This window comes from Rhinolophus ferrumequinum, chromosome 15, assembly GCF_004115265.2.
Source record: "Rhinolophus ferrumequinum isolate MPI-CBG mRhiFer1 chromosome 15, mRhiFer1_v1.p, whole genome shotgun sequence".
Classification (NCBI taxonomy): domain Eukaryota; kingdom Metazoa; phylum Chordata; class Mammalia; order Chiroptera; family Rhinolophidae; genus Rhinolophus; species Rhinolophus ferrumequinum.
The window spans coordinates 41,035,350-41,054,648 of NC_046298.1; the positions used below are offsets into that span (position 1 = coordinate 41,035,350).

Here is a 19,299-nt window from a genome sequence, read left to right on the forward strand (position 1 = left end):
GGGGCATCTCTGTGGGGTGTTGTAGCTTTGGCCAAGGAAAATTCCTTGAAGAGGTGGGTGTCCCCTTTAAGACCAGTCACCTCAGTCTCGGGGCACCTCTCCAGTGGACTGGACGTGGTGGGCTGTGGGTCTCCTGTGTGTTCCCAGAACCACTTTCCTGGAGCCAGACGCTGCCAGCAGAGCCAGTCTGAGTTAACCCAGCTGCCTCTACCCAGCTGCACAGAGATGGGTGGAGGGATTGGCTGGGGCCTGGGGCAAGCGGATCGTGTGTCTGCGGCTCTGCTCTTACTAGTGGGTTTAGCCACAGTGAGTACAGACCACTTAAGCTGGAAAGCTTTTTTCATCCCTTTTGCAGTCTGCTGAGTGGGCCATGGGGATGGGGTGGATGGGTTCCAGCGGCTGTGGAATCTTGTCTGGTGCTGGCGGGCTGTGGAGCACTGTGACCCTCTGCGCATCTCTGACTTTGACCTTGATCCTAGTAGCGTCAACGTGTGCCAACCACCCAGGCCCGACTGTTATCTCTGCCTCTCCGGTTTGCCCAGTGGGGTTTGTACCCTTCAATGCTATTGCATCTATGGGGGCCGTGGCAGGTGACGTACTGCACTCGGCTTCTGTCCCTGTCCCATCTCTGCTGTTTGCACAGATACATCCACCTTCAGATTTCTCAATGCACAGATCTCAGACGTGTTTGCATGTTGAGCAGGGACTCCTTTGTTGAATTATAGCTGTCCAACTTGTAACTTAGGGGAGAGACCTGCAGGTCCTCTCACGCTGCCATGCTGCTGACGTACTCTCATCTATATCCTATTTTTTCATGGCTGTATTGTTATTAAAACACATCCAGATATTTTTTTTTTTTTTTAATTCAGTATGAAGATCTCTGTGTATGCTCTTTCTCACTTTTTCTAGTCTCCTAAGCAAAACCTCTAGTGCTAGGGTTGCCAGGTCAAAGGGTGTTTTGATACATATGGACCAGCTAATGTTCCCTTCTACCAAGAGGTGTTGAACAGAGTGCTGTGTAAGTTACAGTACATCTAAATTGTTACATTTAATGAAATTCAATCAAAATTAAATAAAGTTTCTTGTCCCACTGCCCCCTCCCCATTTTAGCAGGAAAAATGAGGGTGGAGTGCGACAAAATCAATGTCCTTGAAATCTGCCCAAGCCCCTGCCTAAAGAGGTCAGGATGGAGGAAGGACTGTGCAGAAAAGGCAATTTGACTTAAGCCTGCATGGAAATAATGAGACAAAACCCATTATTAACAATTCAAGTTTACTGAAATTTTGTCATTAGTAACCACTTTTAACACTTTGAAACAATTACAGTAAAACCCTACCTTAATTAAGGTTCAAAATTTCCAATCTTACAAATTCAGTCATTGGATTAATAAAAAAACAGTACATTTCAGCCTATAAAATACAAGCTAATGATTGGCTAAATATTACACTGTACACACTGAGGCTCGCTGGGGGATGGGAGCCATTCACAAATCTTGTCCAAATTTCTACTATTGTGGATGGCAGAATTACATGACTTTTCTGTAGTTCAGTATTTCCTGAAACAAATCTTAAGGCTATTTGCAGGAGTCCTTTTGAGTATGCTGTTATGAATTTAAGGTAGGGAATTGACTAGAATTTTTAAATACTTGTCCTAATTATAGGATTTTTCTCCACTTTGTTTAGTAATTGCTGGGCACCCACTACCAGTCAAGCAGTTCTACAAGGTAGAGAGACAGTGGTGACAAAATACCCCTACCTACGTGGAGGTTACACTGTAATTGACATCAATATTGTTTATCCATCTTTATACTTTTGTTAAAGTCCTATCCGTAAGCTTTTATAAGCCCTTTCTTCTGGGTAGACTCCAATGAAATTTAAGAGTCTTCGATAGTATTCATCTTGAGAATTAAGACATTCAAAACTCTGGTATAACCACCGACCATATTTATAAAACCAGTTTTCTGTCACATGTGAAATCTGATGTTTATAAAGAATTCACCTCCCACCTGAGTCCTTAAAACCGCATTTCGTAGAGCTTCTTTCCTGTGATGATTCCTTAAAGCTTCTGAGTGCTGAAGGAACTTTCCACAAACCAGCATAGACTTTCCAATGGAGACAAAGATGTGAACTCTTAACTGAAGGCTACATCACACCTCACATTTCTATAGATTCCCTCCAGTGTGGATTCTCTGGTGATACACAAGGTGTGATCTCTGGCTGAAGCCCTTACAACACACATCACATATGTAAGGTCTCTCTCCAGTGTGGACCCTCTGATGTGTGTGAAAATGTGAGGCCTGACTGAAGCCCTTCCCACACTGCTGACATGTATAGGGTTTCTCGCCCGTGTGGACCCTCTGATGGGCACTGAGCCCAGCACTCCAACTGAATTCTTTCCCACACTCCTCACATTTAAATGGTTTCTCACCGGTGTGAATTATCTGATGGACTTGAAGATTTGACCTCTGGCTGAAGGCCTTACCACAGGTATCACATTTGAAAGGTTTCTCTCCAGTGTGGACCCGCTGATGGGCTTGGAGATGTGAGGCCTGACTGAATCGCTTCTGACACGCATCACATTTGAATGGTTTTTCCCCAGTGTGGACACTCTGATGAGCTTGAAGATTTGAGGCCTGACTGAAACCCTTCCCACACTCTTCACATTTATAGGGTTTCTCTCCCGTGTGGACTCGCTGATGATTGTGAAGGTTCAAGCTCCAATTGAAGCGCTTCCCACACACCTCACATTTGTATGGTTTTTCTCCAGTGTGGACTCTCTGATGGGCTTGAAAATATGAACTCTGACTGAAGCCCTTCCCACACACATTACATCGAAATGGTTTCTCTCCTGTGTGAACCCTCTGATGGCTCTGGAAACTTGAAGCTGAACTAAAACCCTTCCCACACTCTTCACATTTATATGGTTTTTCTCCCGTGTGGACTCGTTGATGACTATGAAGATTAAAACTCAAACTAAAGCACTTACCACACTCGTCACATTTGTATGGTTTCTCTTCAGTGTGGACTCTCTGGTGGGTATGAAGATTTGAGCTACAACTAAAGCGTTTGCCACAATCTGCACATTTGTATGGTTTCTCTCCAGTGTGAATTCTTTCGTGGGCCTGAAGGTGGGATCTTTGAGTGAAGCCCTTTCCACATATCTCACATTTGTAAGGTTTCTCTCCAGTGTGGACTCTGCAATGAATATTAAGATCTGTGCTACGACTGAAGCCCTTCCCACAACTTTCACATCTGTAGGGCTTCTCTCCTGTGTGAATAGGCAAGTGAGCATAAAGATGTGAGGTCTGATTAAAGCTCTTACCACACTCATGGCACGAATAGGGTTTCTCCCCTGTGTGGACTCTCTGATGAGTCTGCAGGTTTGAGCTCTGACTGAAACCCTTGCCACACTCATGACACCAATAGCGTTTTTTTCCTGCACGAACATTTGATTGAACAGGGATGGTATCCTTCTCACTTGTACTGTATGTAAGGGACTGCTTTCCCAAGTGTACCTGCTGATGAACTTGAAGACTGGCGCAGTCACTGAATGCCTTTTCACATTCGTTACACTGGTAGGTTTTCTGTCCTGTGTGGATTATACTGAGCTGGGCAAGAGGCGACACCTTGGACATGTCTACACCACAGCCCTTGTTGCTGTGAGCTTCATCTCTTGTGCGGACTGGATCATCATGATGGTGTGAAATACAACTGAAAATGTTAACACATGGAGCAAATATACATAATTTGTTTTTCACTGGTGTCTGCTTACAACTTCTCTGGTAATTCTGTGTCTCGTTCAGATATATTTTACTCCAGGGATTCTGGCCTCTCCCAGCTGGAAAGTCTTGCTTTTCATTAATACTGGAATGACCCTCTAGGAGATTCAGTATACAGCTGTCTTCCACATGAGCCTGAATGGATATTCCGGTTCCCACCTGATAGGGGGAATTGTGTTCTTTACAGAGTTGAGAACTCTTTTCTTGAATATGTATCATGGAGTCTTGACTTCTGGTTAATTTACTCACAACATGTTTCTTGATTTGCCAGCATGAAAGCTCTCCCAATGAAAGGCACCTTACTCTGGCTTCATGAAGAGTGTCCATCTCATTTTCACTGCTGCCTCCTGGAAGGAACAAGAGAATAAAGAACTAAGGACAAAGAGATTGACGTCAGCAAGAAAGCGGTTAAGGAAGCTGCAAGCCCTTGTTCCCCCAGGAAACATTAAAAAAACAACTAGAGACAAGAAATTTGCAAGAGTTCTGGAAAAGGATCGAAGGTCTACAGCAACCAAGAGAGCATCCAATCAAGAGCAAGCCATATTTACAAAGGCATAAAATTTGGGATCAGCCAAGACTGAGGTGATAAGGTCTTCTTGGGTCTGTGAGTGGTTCTTCCCATTCCCCACTATGTACAACTACTTTTAAATATCACATCATTTTTACTTTTGGTATGGTACGGTCTGAAGGATGCAGCAGGCTACCTCCCAATTCCCTACTTTGACCTGGATACAGCAGAGTAGACTTTCTTTGCAATATTGTAACCTGTCTTGGGGATGCCTGAGGAATCAGTTCTCTGCTTTGCCCGACTCAGACAGGATGGGGGAAAGCAGCAGCAGATACTCTTCATGGAAGCTACAGGGTGTCTACAGACTCACCAAAGCCTGAACAAGGAGATTATGTGTGAAGGAATGGACTAGAACATCTAACATCACAAAAACCTAGAGTGGCATTTTTTGGGAGATGAAGAGATTTAAAAGCATCTGTGTATGAGGTAATCGAGCAATCACACACACAGACCCAGGAAAGACATTAATTCAGAAAAAGACCTGAGAAGACCTTAAACCCTCACCCTGGGACAGACCCCTAGGCTCAGAACACACCCTGTACATGGATCATCCTCAGGAAAAAGCCCGTCGGCAAAGACTGGAAGAGGGGGCTGTTTTCTCAAATGCTCTATTTTCAACAAAAACAATAAAAGTATAAAATAAACTGGAAGATGTGGCCTATTTAAAGGAAGAAAATAAAGTGACTGCAACAAACTACCCACGAAGAAACACAGGTATCAGAGTATCTAAGACTCTAAAACAACTGTCACATACGGTCAAAGAGCTAAGGAGAGAATGAGGTAAGCAAGATGGCAGGGCACGCAGCTCCCGTCCCTGCTCCCACGGGAGCACCTAATCATCAACACAGTATGGAAAAAACTCACTTTGAAAACTTTTAAAACCAGTTGAGAAGCTGCAACAACCAAGAGAACATCTAACTAAAACAAGCTGAACTCAAAACTGTATAAAATTTCCTGGTGTTTCCACTTGCCTCAGCCAGGCTGGCACAGCGTGGTGTGGGTGGGAGGCTGCTGCCCCATTCCTGGTTCCTCCCTCAGGATGGAAAGGAAAGAATAGAACTTGCTTATGGTTCTGGCTAGCCTGGGACTGGTTACTGTCTCACCTGAGTAAGTACTATGGGAACCGTGGCGTAATTAGTCATGGGGATGTACGCAAAGCATAGGGAATCTAGTCAGTGATGTGGTAATAACTATACATAGTGCCAGGTGGGTACTAGATCAATCGGAGTGATCACTTCATAAATTTTATAAATAGCTAGTCACTGTGTTGTACATCTGAAACTAATGTAACAATGCATGTCAACTGTAACTTAAAAATAAAACATTATTAAAAGAAAAAAAATACCCAGTTAACATAGGTGCAAAAATCTTAACAAAAAAGAAAAATCTTTGTTTCTAGAAACATAAAAAAAAGGGTAGAACATAATGCATCAGTGGGGTTAATCCCAGGAATGTAAGGTTGGTTTAACACGTGATCATTTAACATTTAATCATCAATGTCTTTTGCCACATTAACAATAAAAAGGAGAAAAATCTTACGATCATCTCAATAAATGCGGAATAAGCATTGACAAAGTACCATACCCATTCGTGATGAATAGGCATTGAACTACTAGGAAGAGAAAGGAACTCTCCCCGGTAAGGACACCTGAAGAGGCCCTACCAGTCACACCACCCTCAGTGGTGAAAGTATGAGCATTTCCTACCTGCATCAGGAAAAAGGAACAAGAGGCATGCAGACGGGAAAGGAAAGAAGTCAAACCATATTTACAGAGGTTATCATTCTAGACACAGAAAACCTTTGGGAATATACAAAAGTGCTTCTAGAATAGGTGAATAGAGGAAGGTTGCAGGCTACACGGTTGACGTACAAAAATCCATTGCATTACTATATGGTAGAAGCAAATACTGAAAAATGAAATTAAAAAATAATTGTTTATAGAGCATCAAAAAAATAAAACACTTCTGAAAAATTAAAGATGTATAATTCCTATATACTAAACACTATATTGTGATTTATAAGAAATATTTATTTGGTCTTCCTCCCTGGTTCCTGGCTCACAGCTCCTCAAACCCTTGAAATTTCCTAAGTGATAAGAGCAATGGGGGCATCTTTTGTTAGATTTGGTCTTTCAGCCTAGCTTCCTGAAATGGCTTCTGAGGCACAAAGGGGAAATGGATGTCTTGTTATTCATAAGAAGTCCCTTTCAAGCACACCTGAGTTTTTCTTAAGAAGGTGCTTTGGGAAAGCACCTAGGGCTGGGGGCTCGTTGCCAGGGGAACCAACAGTGATTAGAGCAGGGGAGTCCAAACTTTTTTCAACGTTCTTCACCAAGGGCCTTATGCGGTAAAATACACAAACAGCCGGGCCACTCACTCGAGGTGAAGTACGTATTGCCTCACCTGGTTTATTTAAGTAAACTAAATATATTTTTGGAATTTGCTGCGGGCCAATTAACAATGGATCATGGGCCGCAGTTGGCCCGCAGGCCGCAGTTTGGACAGCCGTGGATTAGAGGGTTGGAACTTTTCAGTCCCAACCCCTGAGGTCTGCGGAGGGAGAGAGGCTGGAGGCTGAATCACCAATGGCTGATGATTTGATCAATCATGCTTATGTAACAGAGCCTCCATAAAAACACAAGAGGGAATTCGGGGAGATTTCTGGATTGGTGAACACGAGGTGCAGGTGAAATCGGGCCCTAACACGGAAACCAGACCCTAAGAGGGCTGTTGTTCCTCCGCTCCCCCGCCCCCCCCCACCCCGCAGTTGTAAGTGTCTTTCAGGAGATAACAGCGGCCCCCTCTGAGCCGGAGACCACCACACCAAGCCGGATCACACTGGTGCCAGAGGCTTGAGCAGGCGCAGTTAACAGCTAAATAACCCCAAAATGACTTCGAGAGCACAAGGGAACCCAAATGCATGGAACTCAAGTAGCAGAGATGCAACTTCTACCACCTGGATCTCATTAAGCAGCACGGGGTCCACCAATAAGGAAGATCGGGTGCAGGGACCAAATCTGGACACACACACGACTGATAAACTCTGCCAGACTGGGATTTCGTTGTTCTTTCTCGCTCTTTCCCCATCCCTACCCTTAGATGGCTTAGATCCAACACTATCCAATCAGACCCCCTGAATTGGAATTAATAAATATGTATAACCTTTCCTAACCCTTGCCTCTTAAAACTGATCCCAAGCCTTTGTTTGGGAAGACTAATTAGAGCTTTTTCTCTGGTTTCCTCACTTGACTGTCTTGCCGAGAATAAATCTTTCTCAGCAAAAGCTGCTGCCTCAGACTTTTGGCTTCTCTGTAAATGGCCGGCAACACAGGGACAGTGGCAGCCCAGAGACCACGGAAGCTCCCCACCCCTTCCCACACACCTTGCCATATGTATCTCTTCCATCTGGCTGTTCCTGAGTTATATCCTTTAATAGTAAACTATAATAATAATAGTTTATAATAATAAACTATAATAATAATAAACTTTAATAATAATCTACAATAATAAGGTAAAATGTTTTTCTGAGTTCTGTGAGCTGCTCTAGCACATTTACAGGAACCTAAGGAGGGGGGTATAGGAACCTCACATCTATAGCCAGTTGGTCAAAAGCACAGCTGACATCCTGGACTTAAGACTGATGTCTGAAGTGGGGTGGGGAGACCGCAAGGACTGAACCCTTAACCCGTGGGATCTGATGCTGCCTCCAGCTAGAGGGTGTCAGAATTGAGCTAAATTGTAGGATGCCTAGTCAATGTCTGCTGACAATTGAAAATTACATGAAGATCAATGGAAAAGAATAGAGAGCCCAGAAATAGACCCAAACATACTGGGGGTGCCAAAAAAAAATGTATACACGACTTGTATTCATCTTTTGTTACCAGTATATATTGAGTATTACAATATTAATAGTTTTTTCCTTTCTTAAAATGTTTATACATTTTTTTTGGCACCCTCTGTATAGGGCCAATTAATTTGAAAGAAATGCCAAGGGAATTCAATGTGGAACATTAGTCTTTTGAACAAATAAGAGCTGGAAAACTAGGTATCACTAGGGAAAAAAAAAAGCCTTAACCCTTACCTTACACCATACATAATACTCAAAATAGATCACCATTTAAACTATAAAACTTTTAGGGGGAAAAGAAAAACGTAGGATAAATTCTTTGCAACCTTCAGGTTGGCAAAGATTTGTTAAGACACAAAAAGAATACACCATAAGAAAAAACTGATAGTTACCAGAGGGTAAGGGGGGGTGTAGATGAGGGTAAACAGGGTCAAATATATGGTGATGGAAGGAGAACTGCCTCTGGGTGGTGAACACACAGTGTGAGATAGAGATGATGTAATACAGAATTGTACACTTGAAACCTATGTGATTTTACTAACCATTGTCACCCCAATAAATTTTAATAAAAAGAAAAAACTGATAAATTGTAATTCATTAAAAGACATTTGCTTTTAGAAAGACACCATTAAAAAAATGAAAAGGCAATACAGATTGGGATAAAATTCCTGCAAACATATATATCTGTGTATATCCAAAATAAAGAATCCTTCCAACTTAAGATAAACAAATCAATTTTTTTAAAAAGATCAAAGGTCTGAACTCAGGTACTACACAAAAGATACGCAAATGGCCAAGATATACTTGAAAAGACAACCCTGAAACGATGTTTAAAATCACTAATCATCATTAAAACTACAACGAACTACCATTTCGCGTCCAGTGGAATGGCTAAAATTAAAGAGTGATGATCTAACCGAACTCACATACACTCCTGGTGGGAATGTAGGCCGGTACAGCTACTGTGAAACAGGTGGCCCGTTTCTTAGGTTAAACATACATCCACCATGAGCCAGCCAATCCCACTCCTACATATTTTCCCAAGAGAAAAAAAGAACCTGAATGTGAATTTTCATTGCAATTTTAGTCACAGTAGCTAAAAACTGGAAACAACCCAAAAGTCCTTCAAAATGGTGAATAGACAGAGATGGTACAATCACACAAAGAAATACTACTCAGCAATGGAAAAAAACTCCTGAAACACACATCTCAAAAACAATGCAAAAAAAAAAAAACCAGACACAAAAAATGGTGTACGATTCCATTTGTATCAACTTTATGGGGGAAAAAAGAGTGATAGAAAGCAGATCTGTGGTTGCCTGGGGGTGAGGGGAAAGGACAGTGAATGGGTGTAAGTGAACTTGTTGGGGTGCTGGAAATGGTACTGTTTACATGGCTGATACATTTGTCAACTTATTAAACTGTATACTTAAAAATGGGTGAATCTGCATAGAAACAGAAAGTAGAATAGTGGGGGCCAGGGAATCGTGAGAGAGGGAAGTAGGGAGTTGTGGTTTAATGGGTACAGAGAGATTCAGAATTGTGAGATGAAAGAGTCCTGGAGACTGGCTGTACTGATAATGTGAATATACTCAACACCCTGAACTGTCCACTTGGAAATGGTTCAGAGGGTAAATTTTGTATTATGTGGGGCGGGTTTTGTTGTTGTTACAGTTTTTTTAAAGGGATGAATTTCCCCAAGACTGTCAAGGTTATGAAAACCTGGGAAAGAATGAAAAACTGTCAGAAACTACAGGAGACGGAGGAGAGAATGAAAATTACATGCAATGTGGTGCCCTGGATTGGGTTCTGGGACAAAAAGAGAACGTGAATGGAAAACAAGCGAAATCCAAATAAAGTCTGGAGTTTTTCTTAATAGTAATATACCAGTGTGGATTTTATAGTTTTGAAAAATTTATCATGGTCATGTAAGGTGTTAACGATGGAGGAAAGCAGGGGAAGAGTTTAAGGGAACTCTTTAAAAGGGTGAATTTTACCATATGTAAATTGTTTCTCAATAAGGTTGATTAAAAAGCATTTCTGGCTTTTCGGCCGGGACCGCCATCTTCCAGTAATTCGTCAAAATGACCAACACAAAGGGAAAGAGGAGAGGCACCCGCTATATGTTCTCTAGGCCTTTTAGAAAACATGGAGTTGTTCCTTTGGCCACATACATGCGAATCTACAAGAAAGGTGACAGTGTAGACATCAAGGGAATGGGCACTGTTCAAAAAGGAATGCCCCACAAATGTTACCATGGCAAAACGGGAAGGGTCTACAAAGTTACTCAGCATGCGGTTGGCATTGTTGTAAACAAACAAGTCAAGGGCAAGATTCTTGCCAAGAGAATTAATGTTCGTTTTGAGCATATTAAGCACTCTAAGAGCCGAGATAGCTTCCTGAAACGGGTGAAGGAAAATGATCAGAAAAAGAAGGAAGCCAAAGAGAAAGGTACCTGGGTTCAACTGAAACGCCAGCCTGCCCCACCCGGAGAAGCACACTTTGTGAGAACCAATGGAAAGGAGCCTGAGCTGCTGGAACCCGTTCCCTATGAATTCATGGCATAAGTGGAAAAAAATAAAAGACCTCTGTTAAAAAAAAAAAAAAAAAAAAAAGCATTTCTGACTAGTGCACAGTTATTGCTTTCTTTTTTTTTTTTTAAACTTTTTTTCTTTAAGTGTGTTTTTCCAGGACCCATCAGCTCCAAGTCAAGTAGTTGTTTCAATCTAGTTGTGGAGGGCGCAGCTCACAGTGGCCCATGTGGGGATCCAACCGGAAACCTTATTGTTAAGAGCACCACGCTCTGACCAACTGAGCTAACCGGCGGCCCTAGATCATTGGTTTCTAATACCATTCTCCAATAAAAGGAGCCAGGGGTCCCTGGGCAAGTGGCTGATTTTAAGGCTGGGTGAGAAAAATACAAGATGAGGCAGAGCATCAGATAGTCAGAGGTAAGGAAATTTTCAAAAAAAACCTAAGGATGGGGCGTGATGAAAACTGAAAGAGCTCCAGTCAAAGCAGCAACAATTTGACAGCAAAATAAACAATGCAATACTGGATTATAACCCGAAATATAACATAAATACATGAGTCCATACTAATCATAGACAGGTACTAGATGACAATAGGAGTTACTGTTACAGATACATATTGATGCGTCTATGGGTGACAGGACATGCTCCAGCAAAAGCCAAAGTGGAAGGACAGATAAAACGGAAATGGCAGAAGCTGATGACTACTGAGACGGTATGCATATACACTATATAGACCATGGTGTACTACCTTCATTCTTTTTGTATTGTCAATATTTCTAAAGTAAAAAGGAGAAAAAGCAGATCATTGAGATTATGTATGTATGTGGAGGGAGAGGTGGAGAAGCAGAGAAATAACTTTTTAAAGCGTCATGCCAATTTTCAATAACAAAAAAGATGTGATGAGTGTTAAAACTAAATCAACTGTGGGCTTACAAATGGTATCCCATGAAATCATTTTTATCACGTATGCCCCCAGTTTGGTGGTTTATTATATGATTATCTTCATGAAGCACATACCTAATTTTAGAACTAATTTTCTATGTTTTGTACATTTTTGAAATTCTCCCACTTTCGTAGATGTAGCACTTGTAGGAAAATGGCAAACTGGCAGCTCAGGTGTCCACGAAAATGTTCACAGGCCTAAATCGGGCTGTACTAAGCGCATACAGGCTCCAAGTCCTGACTCATCATATAGAAGCTACATGAGCTTTTTCTAAGGCATTAAGTTTCCTCCTATAAAACGTAGATAATTACATCACCTAAAGAATCAATGCATAGAAACAGTTTCTTATAATACTTATGATAAATCAGTTAAGAGTATTACCAAATTATGCAAATTACACTTGAACTCACTCAGAAATGCAAAAGGTTCAACATTTCAGTAATTTCTCCTCTTTTCCTACATAGGAATCTCCTTGTCTACACAGTTGTATCAGTGACTTCTATAAATGTCACATTTGAAATTTCTGCCAGAAAACTTCACCTAAGTCATACGATTGTTTAGGTATTGGAGGGAGGGACAGGGAGAATAGGATGGATGGCATAAGTGAGAGATGATGACCTGGCTGGAAATACGGATTCCACAAAAAACTAAAACCAAAACCAAAAAAACAACCTGTTAAAACTATTAAGTGAATTCAGCAAAGTAGCAGCATACAATGTCAACACATGAAAATCAGTGGCATTTCTGTACATAATGAACAATCTGAAAAGGAAAGGAAACAATTCCATTTACAATAGCACCAAAAATAATAAAATAGGAATATACCAAGGGGTGAAAGACTTGTACACCAAAAAATATAAAACATTAATAAAAGAAATTAAGGAAGACGTTAAAAAAATGGAATGACATCCCATGTTCTTGTTTGGAAGATTTAATATTGTTAAGATGCTGATGCTCCCCAGAGGGGAACTACAGATTCAAGGCAATCCCTACCAGAATCCCAACAACATAGAAACAGAAAAGTTCATCCTAAAATTCACAGAAAACCCCAAGGGAACCCGAAGAACCAACACAATCTTGAAAAAGAAGAAAAGAGTTGGAGGACTCATTCCAATTTTACAACTTACTATAAAGCTACAGTAATCAAAATAGTGTAGTACTGACATAAAGAAAGACATACATAGAGACCAGAATAGACCAGAGAGTCTAGAAATAAGCCATTGCCTATACGGTCAAGTGATTTTTGACAAGGGTGCCAAAGCCATTCAGTGGGGAAAGGACTGTCTTTTCAACAAACGGTTCTAAGAAAACTGAATATCCACATGCAAAAAAATAAAGTTGGACCCTTCCTTATACTATATACAAAAACTACCTGAAAATGCATCAAAGACCTAAACATAAGAGCTGAAACTATAAACTCCTAAAAGAAAACACAAGCAAGAGCTCCATGATATTGGATTTGACTATGATTTCTTAGATATGGCACAGGCAACAAAAGAGAAAACAAATATGACTTCATGAAAATGAGAAACTTCTGTGCATCAAAAGACCTTATCCATAGAGTAAAAAGGCCACACATCAAATGAGAGGAAATACTTGCAAATCATATTATTTGATATGGGATTAATATTCAGAATACACAGAAAACTCCTAACAACAAAAAACAAACACCCTGATTCAAAAATGAGCAAAAGACTTAAATAGACATTTCTCCAAAGATATACAAATGGTCAATAAGCCCATTAAAGATGCCCAACATCACTAATCACTAGAAAAATGCAAATCAAAACAATGAGATACGACTTCACACCCAACAGGATGGCTATTACAGAAAAAAGGAGGAAATAACAAATATTGGGGAGGATGCGGCAAACGAACCCTTGTGCACCGCTGGTGGGAACATAAAATGGCGCGGCTGCTGTGGAAAACAGTGTGGCAGCTCCTCAAAAATTAAAAATAGAATTACCATCTAATCCAGCAATTCTACTCTGGATGTACACAAAAAAGGATGGAACAGATAGTTGTACACCCATGTGACAGCAGCATTATTCACAATAACCAAAAGGAAATTAAAACAATCGCATTTACAAAAGCATCAAAAAGAATCAAATATTAGGAATTAAGTATCAGGCAAACAACCCAAAGGTCCCATCAACGGACATAGAAAATGTGGAGTGCATACAGTGGAATATTATTCAGCCTTAAAAAAGCGGTTCTAACACATGCTACATCACGGATCCACCTTGAAAATACTCTAAGTGAAATAAACCAGACACAAAAGTAGAAATGCTACGTGATTCCACTTACAGTGATGTACATGAAATGGTCCAATTCATAGAGAGAGAAAGTATAACAGTGGTGACTGGGGTGAGGGGAGAAACGGGTGTCATTGTTTAATGGCGACAGAGTCTCAGTTTGGGACGCTGAAAAGTTCTGAAGATGAACAGTCGTGATGTTGGCACAACCCTATGAAAGGACTTAATGCCACTGAACTGTGGACTTCAAACGGTAAAAATGATAAATGTCATGTTATGTATATTTTACCACAATTACAATATATGCTAATATTTCTGGTGCCCTAGTGCTGAGACACAAATTAATGCAAGTTAAGGATGTGGAGTGAAGGGAAAATGGTGTTTTAAATAAGAGTGGCCAGAGAAGGCCTTGGATGAAATGAGTTGAGCAGAGACAGGACTGAATAAGAAAGAGGGGTTGGAGGTTTATGGAAAAGCAGCATTCCCGCCGAAGAAAGGAAGACGTCCTGATGCAGAAGCATATTGTCATATGTGAGGAACAGGTGAGGCCGGCGGAGCCAAAGGGACGAGGAAATGACGGGAGAAAACTGTGGAATGGTAAAGCCAGGAGAATGAGCAGACACCACAGGGCTTTCCAGGCCCCTGAAGTACTTTGGGTTTTATTGAGGGAAATGGGAAGCCAGTGGAGGGCTTGAAAAGGAGGAGTAACCCGATGTGACATATTCCCAAAGTCTTTCTCAGACTGCTGCGTGGGGAAGAGAGCACCCAGAGGAGGCAGAATGACGGACTGTTACCTACAAAGTGTCCCCTGCAGTTCTCCCCCAAATGCCTACCTCTTTGGGTCTGGATCTCCATCATCCAGAGCTTTTCTTCCCTCTCCAGCTGAGATATCACATCTGGTTTGGAGGACGGATGCCCTGAGAAAAGGTTAAGAGTTAAGTGAAAACATTCACGGTAAAAGCTACTAAACATGTGCGTTCCAATCCCATGATGCCAGGCTCTACCCACCTCTCCAAACATTACCCAAAGCAGTGTTTATCAAATGCTTTGATGCAACTCACTAAATTCATAACCCACCAATGGCTCATGACCCACAAGTTTTAAAAAGATGTGTGAAATTAGGAGCCAGGTACAGCCACGCTCAACTGTTCACTTACAGTTAATTTATAAAAGACAAACGTTTGCTTTGGAATAAAGACTAGAATTGTCTTGTCTCTGTTCCGAAGGGACTGGAAACTGGTCTCCAAGGAGTCCTGATGCCTTGAAGTAGTGGGCAGAGCCCAGGGATGCTACCAAATGCCTAAAATGCACAGGACAGTCCCCACAACAAAGAATTATCTGCCCCCAAATGTCAATAGTGCCAGGCTGAGAAACACTTCAAGGGAATGACGCCGCAATACACAGGGCGCCCGTCCTCACCCAGGGACAGCAGGTTCCTGAAGTTCTCCAGCATCACGTCTCGGTACAGCTTCCTCTGGGCGGAGTCCAGCAGCCCCAGCTCCTCCTCCGTGAAGACCACAGCCACGTCCTTGAATGTCACCGCCTCCTACAACACCAAACACAGGCACCCTGGATCTTACGACCAGCGGCCACTGGGAGAGGGACAGCGCTGAGAAAGTGGAGGAGATAAGCATAAAGCCGTTCCAGACTCTAAGGAACCGAACAAGTCTCTTTAGTAGTGTTTCTCCTCTTCCCCTTCCAGTCACACCAAAAATGTTGGGGGTGGGGGTTTGGGGGAGGGAATGAAAAGAAAAATTAAAAAAAAAAAAAACTTCGTACATGTAAGATGGTGCCCTTTATATAGTTAAATAGTCTCCAGAACTGTCACCGTTAAACCATGGTATGTACACGTTTTACAATTAGACTGACAGTGCCACATTTTGTAAGAAATTCTGAGTGAATTTAGTCCTAACAGTACTTAATAGAGTCTGTCTCCTTCTCTCACTGGGTGAGACCCCAGGTGAGGGCAACGTCATGCTTGGAGTCCTTCATCCAGCAGATGTGCCAGGCATACACGCCACGTGGCCTCAGGCTCCTGAACGGTCGTCTCATTTCTTCTGGGTCTCTCCATGTACCCTAACTGGACTCTTGAAACTCCTGGCTCAGGTCATTGAAACTTTAGTGTGTAAAAAATAATATAACCGGAGCCTCTTCAAAGTGGAGTCAGAGCTGCCCTCCCAGGGGAACTGCCTTGCAAGCTTTATTCCTCAAACCTTTGAAATGTTAAAACTGGGAAAATAACCTTTGGATGGGCTAAAAGGAGCACTGTATTGCAAACCATTTCCAAAGCTAACGGGAAAGCAGACAGTATGCCTGCAGGACTGAAAATGAAAGGTTCTTTAGAATTACCATCACTATGTTTATCTGCACCTATAGAAATTCCTTCCTTAGCTTATTAACACCCACAGAAACGCCTTCTTTCTATTCATATAAGTGTTGCCCTTCCCTCTCTCGTAAATACCCCTCACCTTTGTCTCCTCATCAGAACACTATCTGGGTTTCTGCCGGAAGCACTGATTCCTGAATAGCTATTCTTTGGGCTCTGGAAAGCTATTTCCTCTCACTTTTGGTCTTTTCTTTTTAGGTTAAGTGTCAGCTGGGGACTGAGTGGACTTCAGCAGGGATCTGAAAGCTCACAAATCTGTTTGTTACAAGGAAGACAAGACCACTTATGTTGTCACAGTTGTTTTCACGGAGTAAATGGCTGGCCAGTCCTGGGTGCTACTAGACCTAGGATGTACTTCTTTAAAATATACCAACACGTCGGTGAATAAAACAGGTACTTAACTATCATACATCCACGGTTGAACTTAGAATTAAAGAAAGAGTCTAACTCTTCCTGTTTGAAAACAACTAAAAGTCTTTCCTCTGACTTCAGTACCAGCTGGATTGTTTGCACCAAGCCATACTTGAGACATTCTTTCCACAAAATGTGAGGCACCACGTATAAGAAAACAACTGAATCCCTAGAACTTTAAGGAGAGAAAAATCTGTAGAATTCTCCTGTTTGGGGAGAAAGGTTATATGTAGAAAAACTCACTGCAAACATCTCTAAAGTGGTAAAATTCATAAACCACATAAATGAGGAGGAAGGTGGGAAGTATTAGTTATACTGTGGAAAATGATGTGGCCATTTAAGTTGTAGGTGATATAAAATTAAACTTTAAAAACCCAAAATGGTACTTAAACTATGATTCAGCATACATGTAAATGCAAATGATAAGGAATGTGGGAAAATGAAAACAGCTAATTTGTAAACGTGTTTATAAGGGGGGAGTTTTTATTTTATTTTTTATTTAAAAAATATCTAATTTTCACAGTATTTGGAAATATGCAAAAAGCAAGAGCCTGGCATGCAACAATATATGAAGTGCCTTTGGTTCCATTTTACCCTTCCTGAGCAGGAGAAAAATGTGAGCAACCTTTGAAAAATGAGAGATGTCACTGTAAGAAACAAAGACCCAACTTACCTGGAACTTGGTCATTTTTCTCCTCCTGCTCCTTTGGGGGAAAAGCAGAATTCTGGGAAGGCCAAGCTGGGGAAGGGAAAGCCATCATGAGAGAGATGCTAGGGATGTTGCTCGTCCACATGACACTCCACGGGGACACGACGGGGAGCCCCTTTCTCTAGGCAGAGGCAGTGGCAACAAAGCTTAATGAGAAACGGGCCGGAGTCCAGCGTCCCCTGGGCCTCCTCAACCAGCTGCCATTATTCATGAACAACCCTTAAAACAGCCCTAACCTAAGTGCTTCTTGTAGCTTCTAGAATATTCCTGAGCCTGGTATCAGAGGAAATGAGAGGCAAGCATACAGGCAGTATAACTTAATGGGGCCAAATGCCTGAAATTATGGCATTTCTACGTATTACTTTCTGTTATACTCACTAGCAGCGTAAACCTCGAGCAAGTTATTAATCTCTGAGCCTCATTCCAGTCACCTGACAATGGGATAATAATGACGCCCGTATTCCCAATTTCCTGTCGCTAAAAGACAAGCAGTGGTATTATGCTTTATGAAACTGTCCTTGCGAAAGTGCTTTCCAGAAAATGAATCTTTTAAGAAACCCAGAATTCAAAGATGATTGTTCTGTCCCATGAGTTACCCTTCGAAAAGTCTAATACTGACTGGCTGTTCTGTGGGTCATGATCGTTAAATTGCCAGAGTCTTCCCGCCAACAAGTGTACCTACTTGCAAATGATATTAAGCTGGAAAAGCCTTAACAAAGTTCCTTCTCTCATATGCAAGTTAAATAATGACTAATAAAAACCTAAGCATGAGAAATCCCGTTGCATTTAAATCAACAATACGGGGTTGTTACACAACAATGCACACTTGTTAAGACCTCACTACACATGTAGTCAGGCACTCCGCAAAGCCGAGATCACGACAGTTTCTCTGTCCGGGATAAACCCCAGAGGACTTTCCCCAGGATCCAGCTGAAGATCACTCTCCTTCCCAAACAAGAGTCTAGGAGTCCGGGTGCAGCCCCACATCGGGCAGTGATCAGCGAGCAGAGAGCGACCCCATCCCGGGTTCGCGGGAGCTTGCAAATAACAGGGCTCCTTTCGGATTATTGTAACAAAATGTATGGTAACAGCCAACATTTTACTATGCACTGGGCACTGTTTTAGGCTTTTTTATATATAACTTCATTTAATTATCACAAGAACACCAACGGTAAAGAACTAGCCCTCTTTAGTCAAGAGAAACTGAGGCCAAGAGCGATCAAGTAACTCTGCGAGAAAGAGGCAGAGCTGGCTGGTGGGTCCTGGATCGGAGGATTGGGGGAGTGGAGGGATCGGGAGACCCTGAAACTCGAAGTACCAGGCAAGCCCGCCCTGACGCGAGAGGCTCAGCGGAGCGGATGCGTACAGCCGCCGCCTCCATGTCAGCCCTCTACCGCTGGCCCGTGGCTTCCCTTACCCAGGAGGAAGGACAGGGTCACTGCTCACCCAACGCCAAGGCCAAGAAGGCTCGGAGGAATCGTCGGGACGTGGGGTTAACTCACCTCACTGCGAGCAATCTCCCTCCGACCTCGCCTTCCCGGGAGCGGAAGTGCCTGCGACTACATACGGTTCCTGGACTACACTTCCCAGAATCCCCAAGGGAAAGCGCCTCAGATTTCACGCACTCCTGTACTACATTTCCCAAGATGCAGCTCGCAGGACAGCACTTCCAATTCTCTTGCTTATGTTCGGTTTGAGTTCTCTGGCGCTGTAACTGTCAGATTCCTTTTGGCGTTATTCATTTCTTAAAGCTTATGAGAAAATAATTGTGAATTTTTGAAAATGAATCTGTATAAGAAAGAAAAGTGAAGCTTGCACTATGAAAATAAGCTTCAAACCAAATGTTTTGGGACTGGCCCTGTGGCTCA

General features: G+C 42.1%; 2 protein-coding genes across 2 annotated transcripts; one reads left to right on the top strand and one right to left on the bottom strand.

Moving 5' to 3' along the window:
- Positions 1-1,264: 1,264 nt before the first annotated feature.
- Positions 1,265-18,970, bottom strand: ZNF235 (zinc finger protein 235). The gene is given in 6 exon segments (XM_033129438.1): positions 1,265-4,125; positions 14,759-14,842; positions 15,345-15,471; positions 17,396-17,413; positions 17,415-17,552; positions 18,934-18,970. Coding segments are annotated over 5 exon segments (2,295 nt in total). The 5' UTR covers positions 17,517-17,552; positions 18,934-18,970; the 3' UTR covers positions 1,265-2,161.
- Positions 10,219-10,760, top strand: LOC117035521 (60S ribosomal protein L21-like). Its single transcript, XM_033129433.1, has one exon. It carries the CDS (start codon positions 10,278-10,280, stop codon positions 10,758-10,760), a length of 483 nt encoding a protein of 160 aa, XP_032985324.1. The 5' UTR covers positions 10,219-10,277.
- Positions 18,971-19,299: the final 329 nt, after the last annotated feature.

Coding starts and splice junctions, on each gene's coding strand:
- LOC117035521 (XM_033129433.1), top strand. CDS start 10,278: ATGACCAACACAAAGGGAAAGAGGAGAGGCACCCGCTATATGTTCTCT.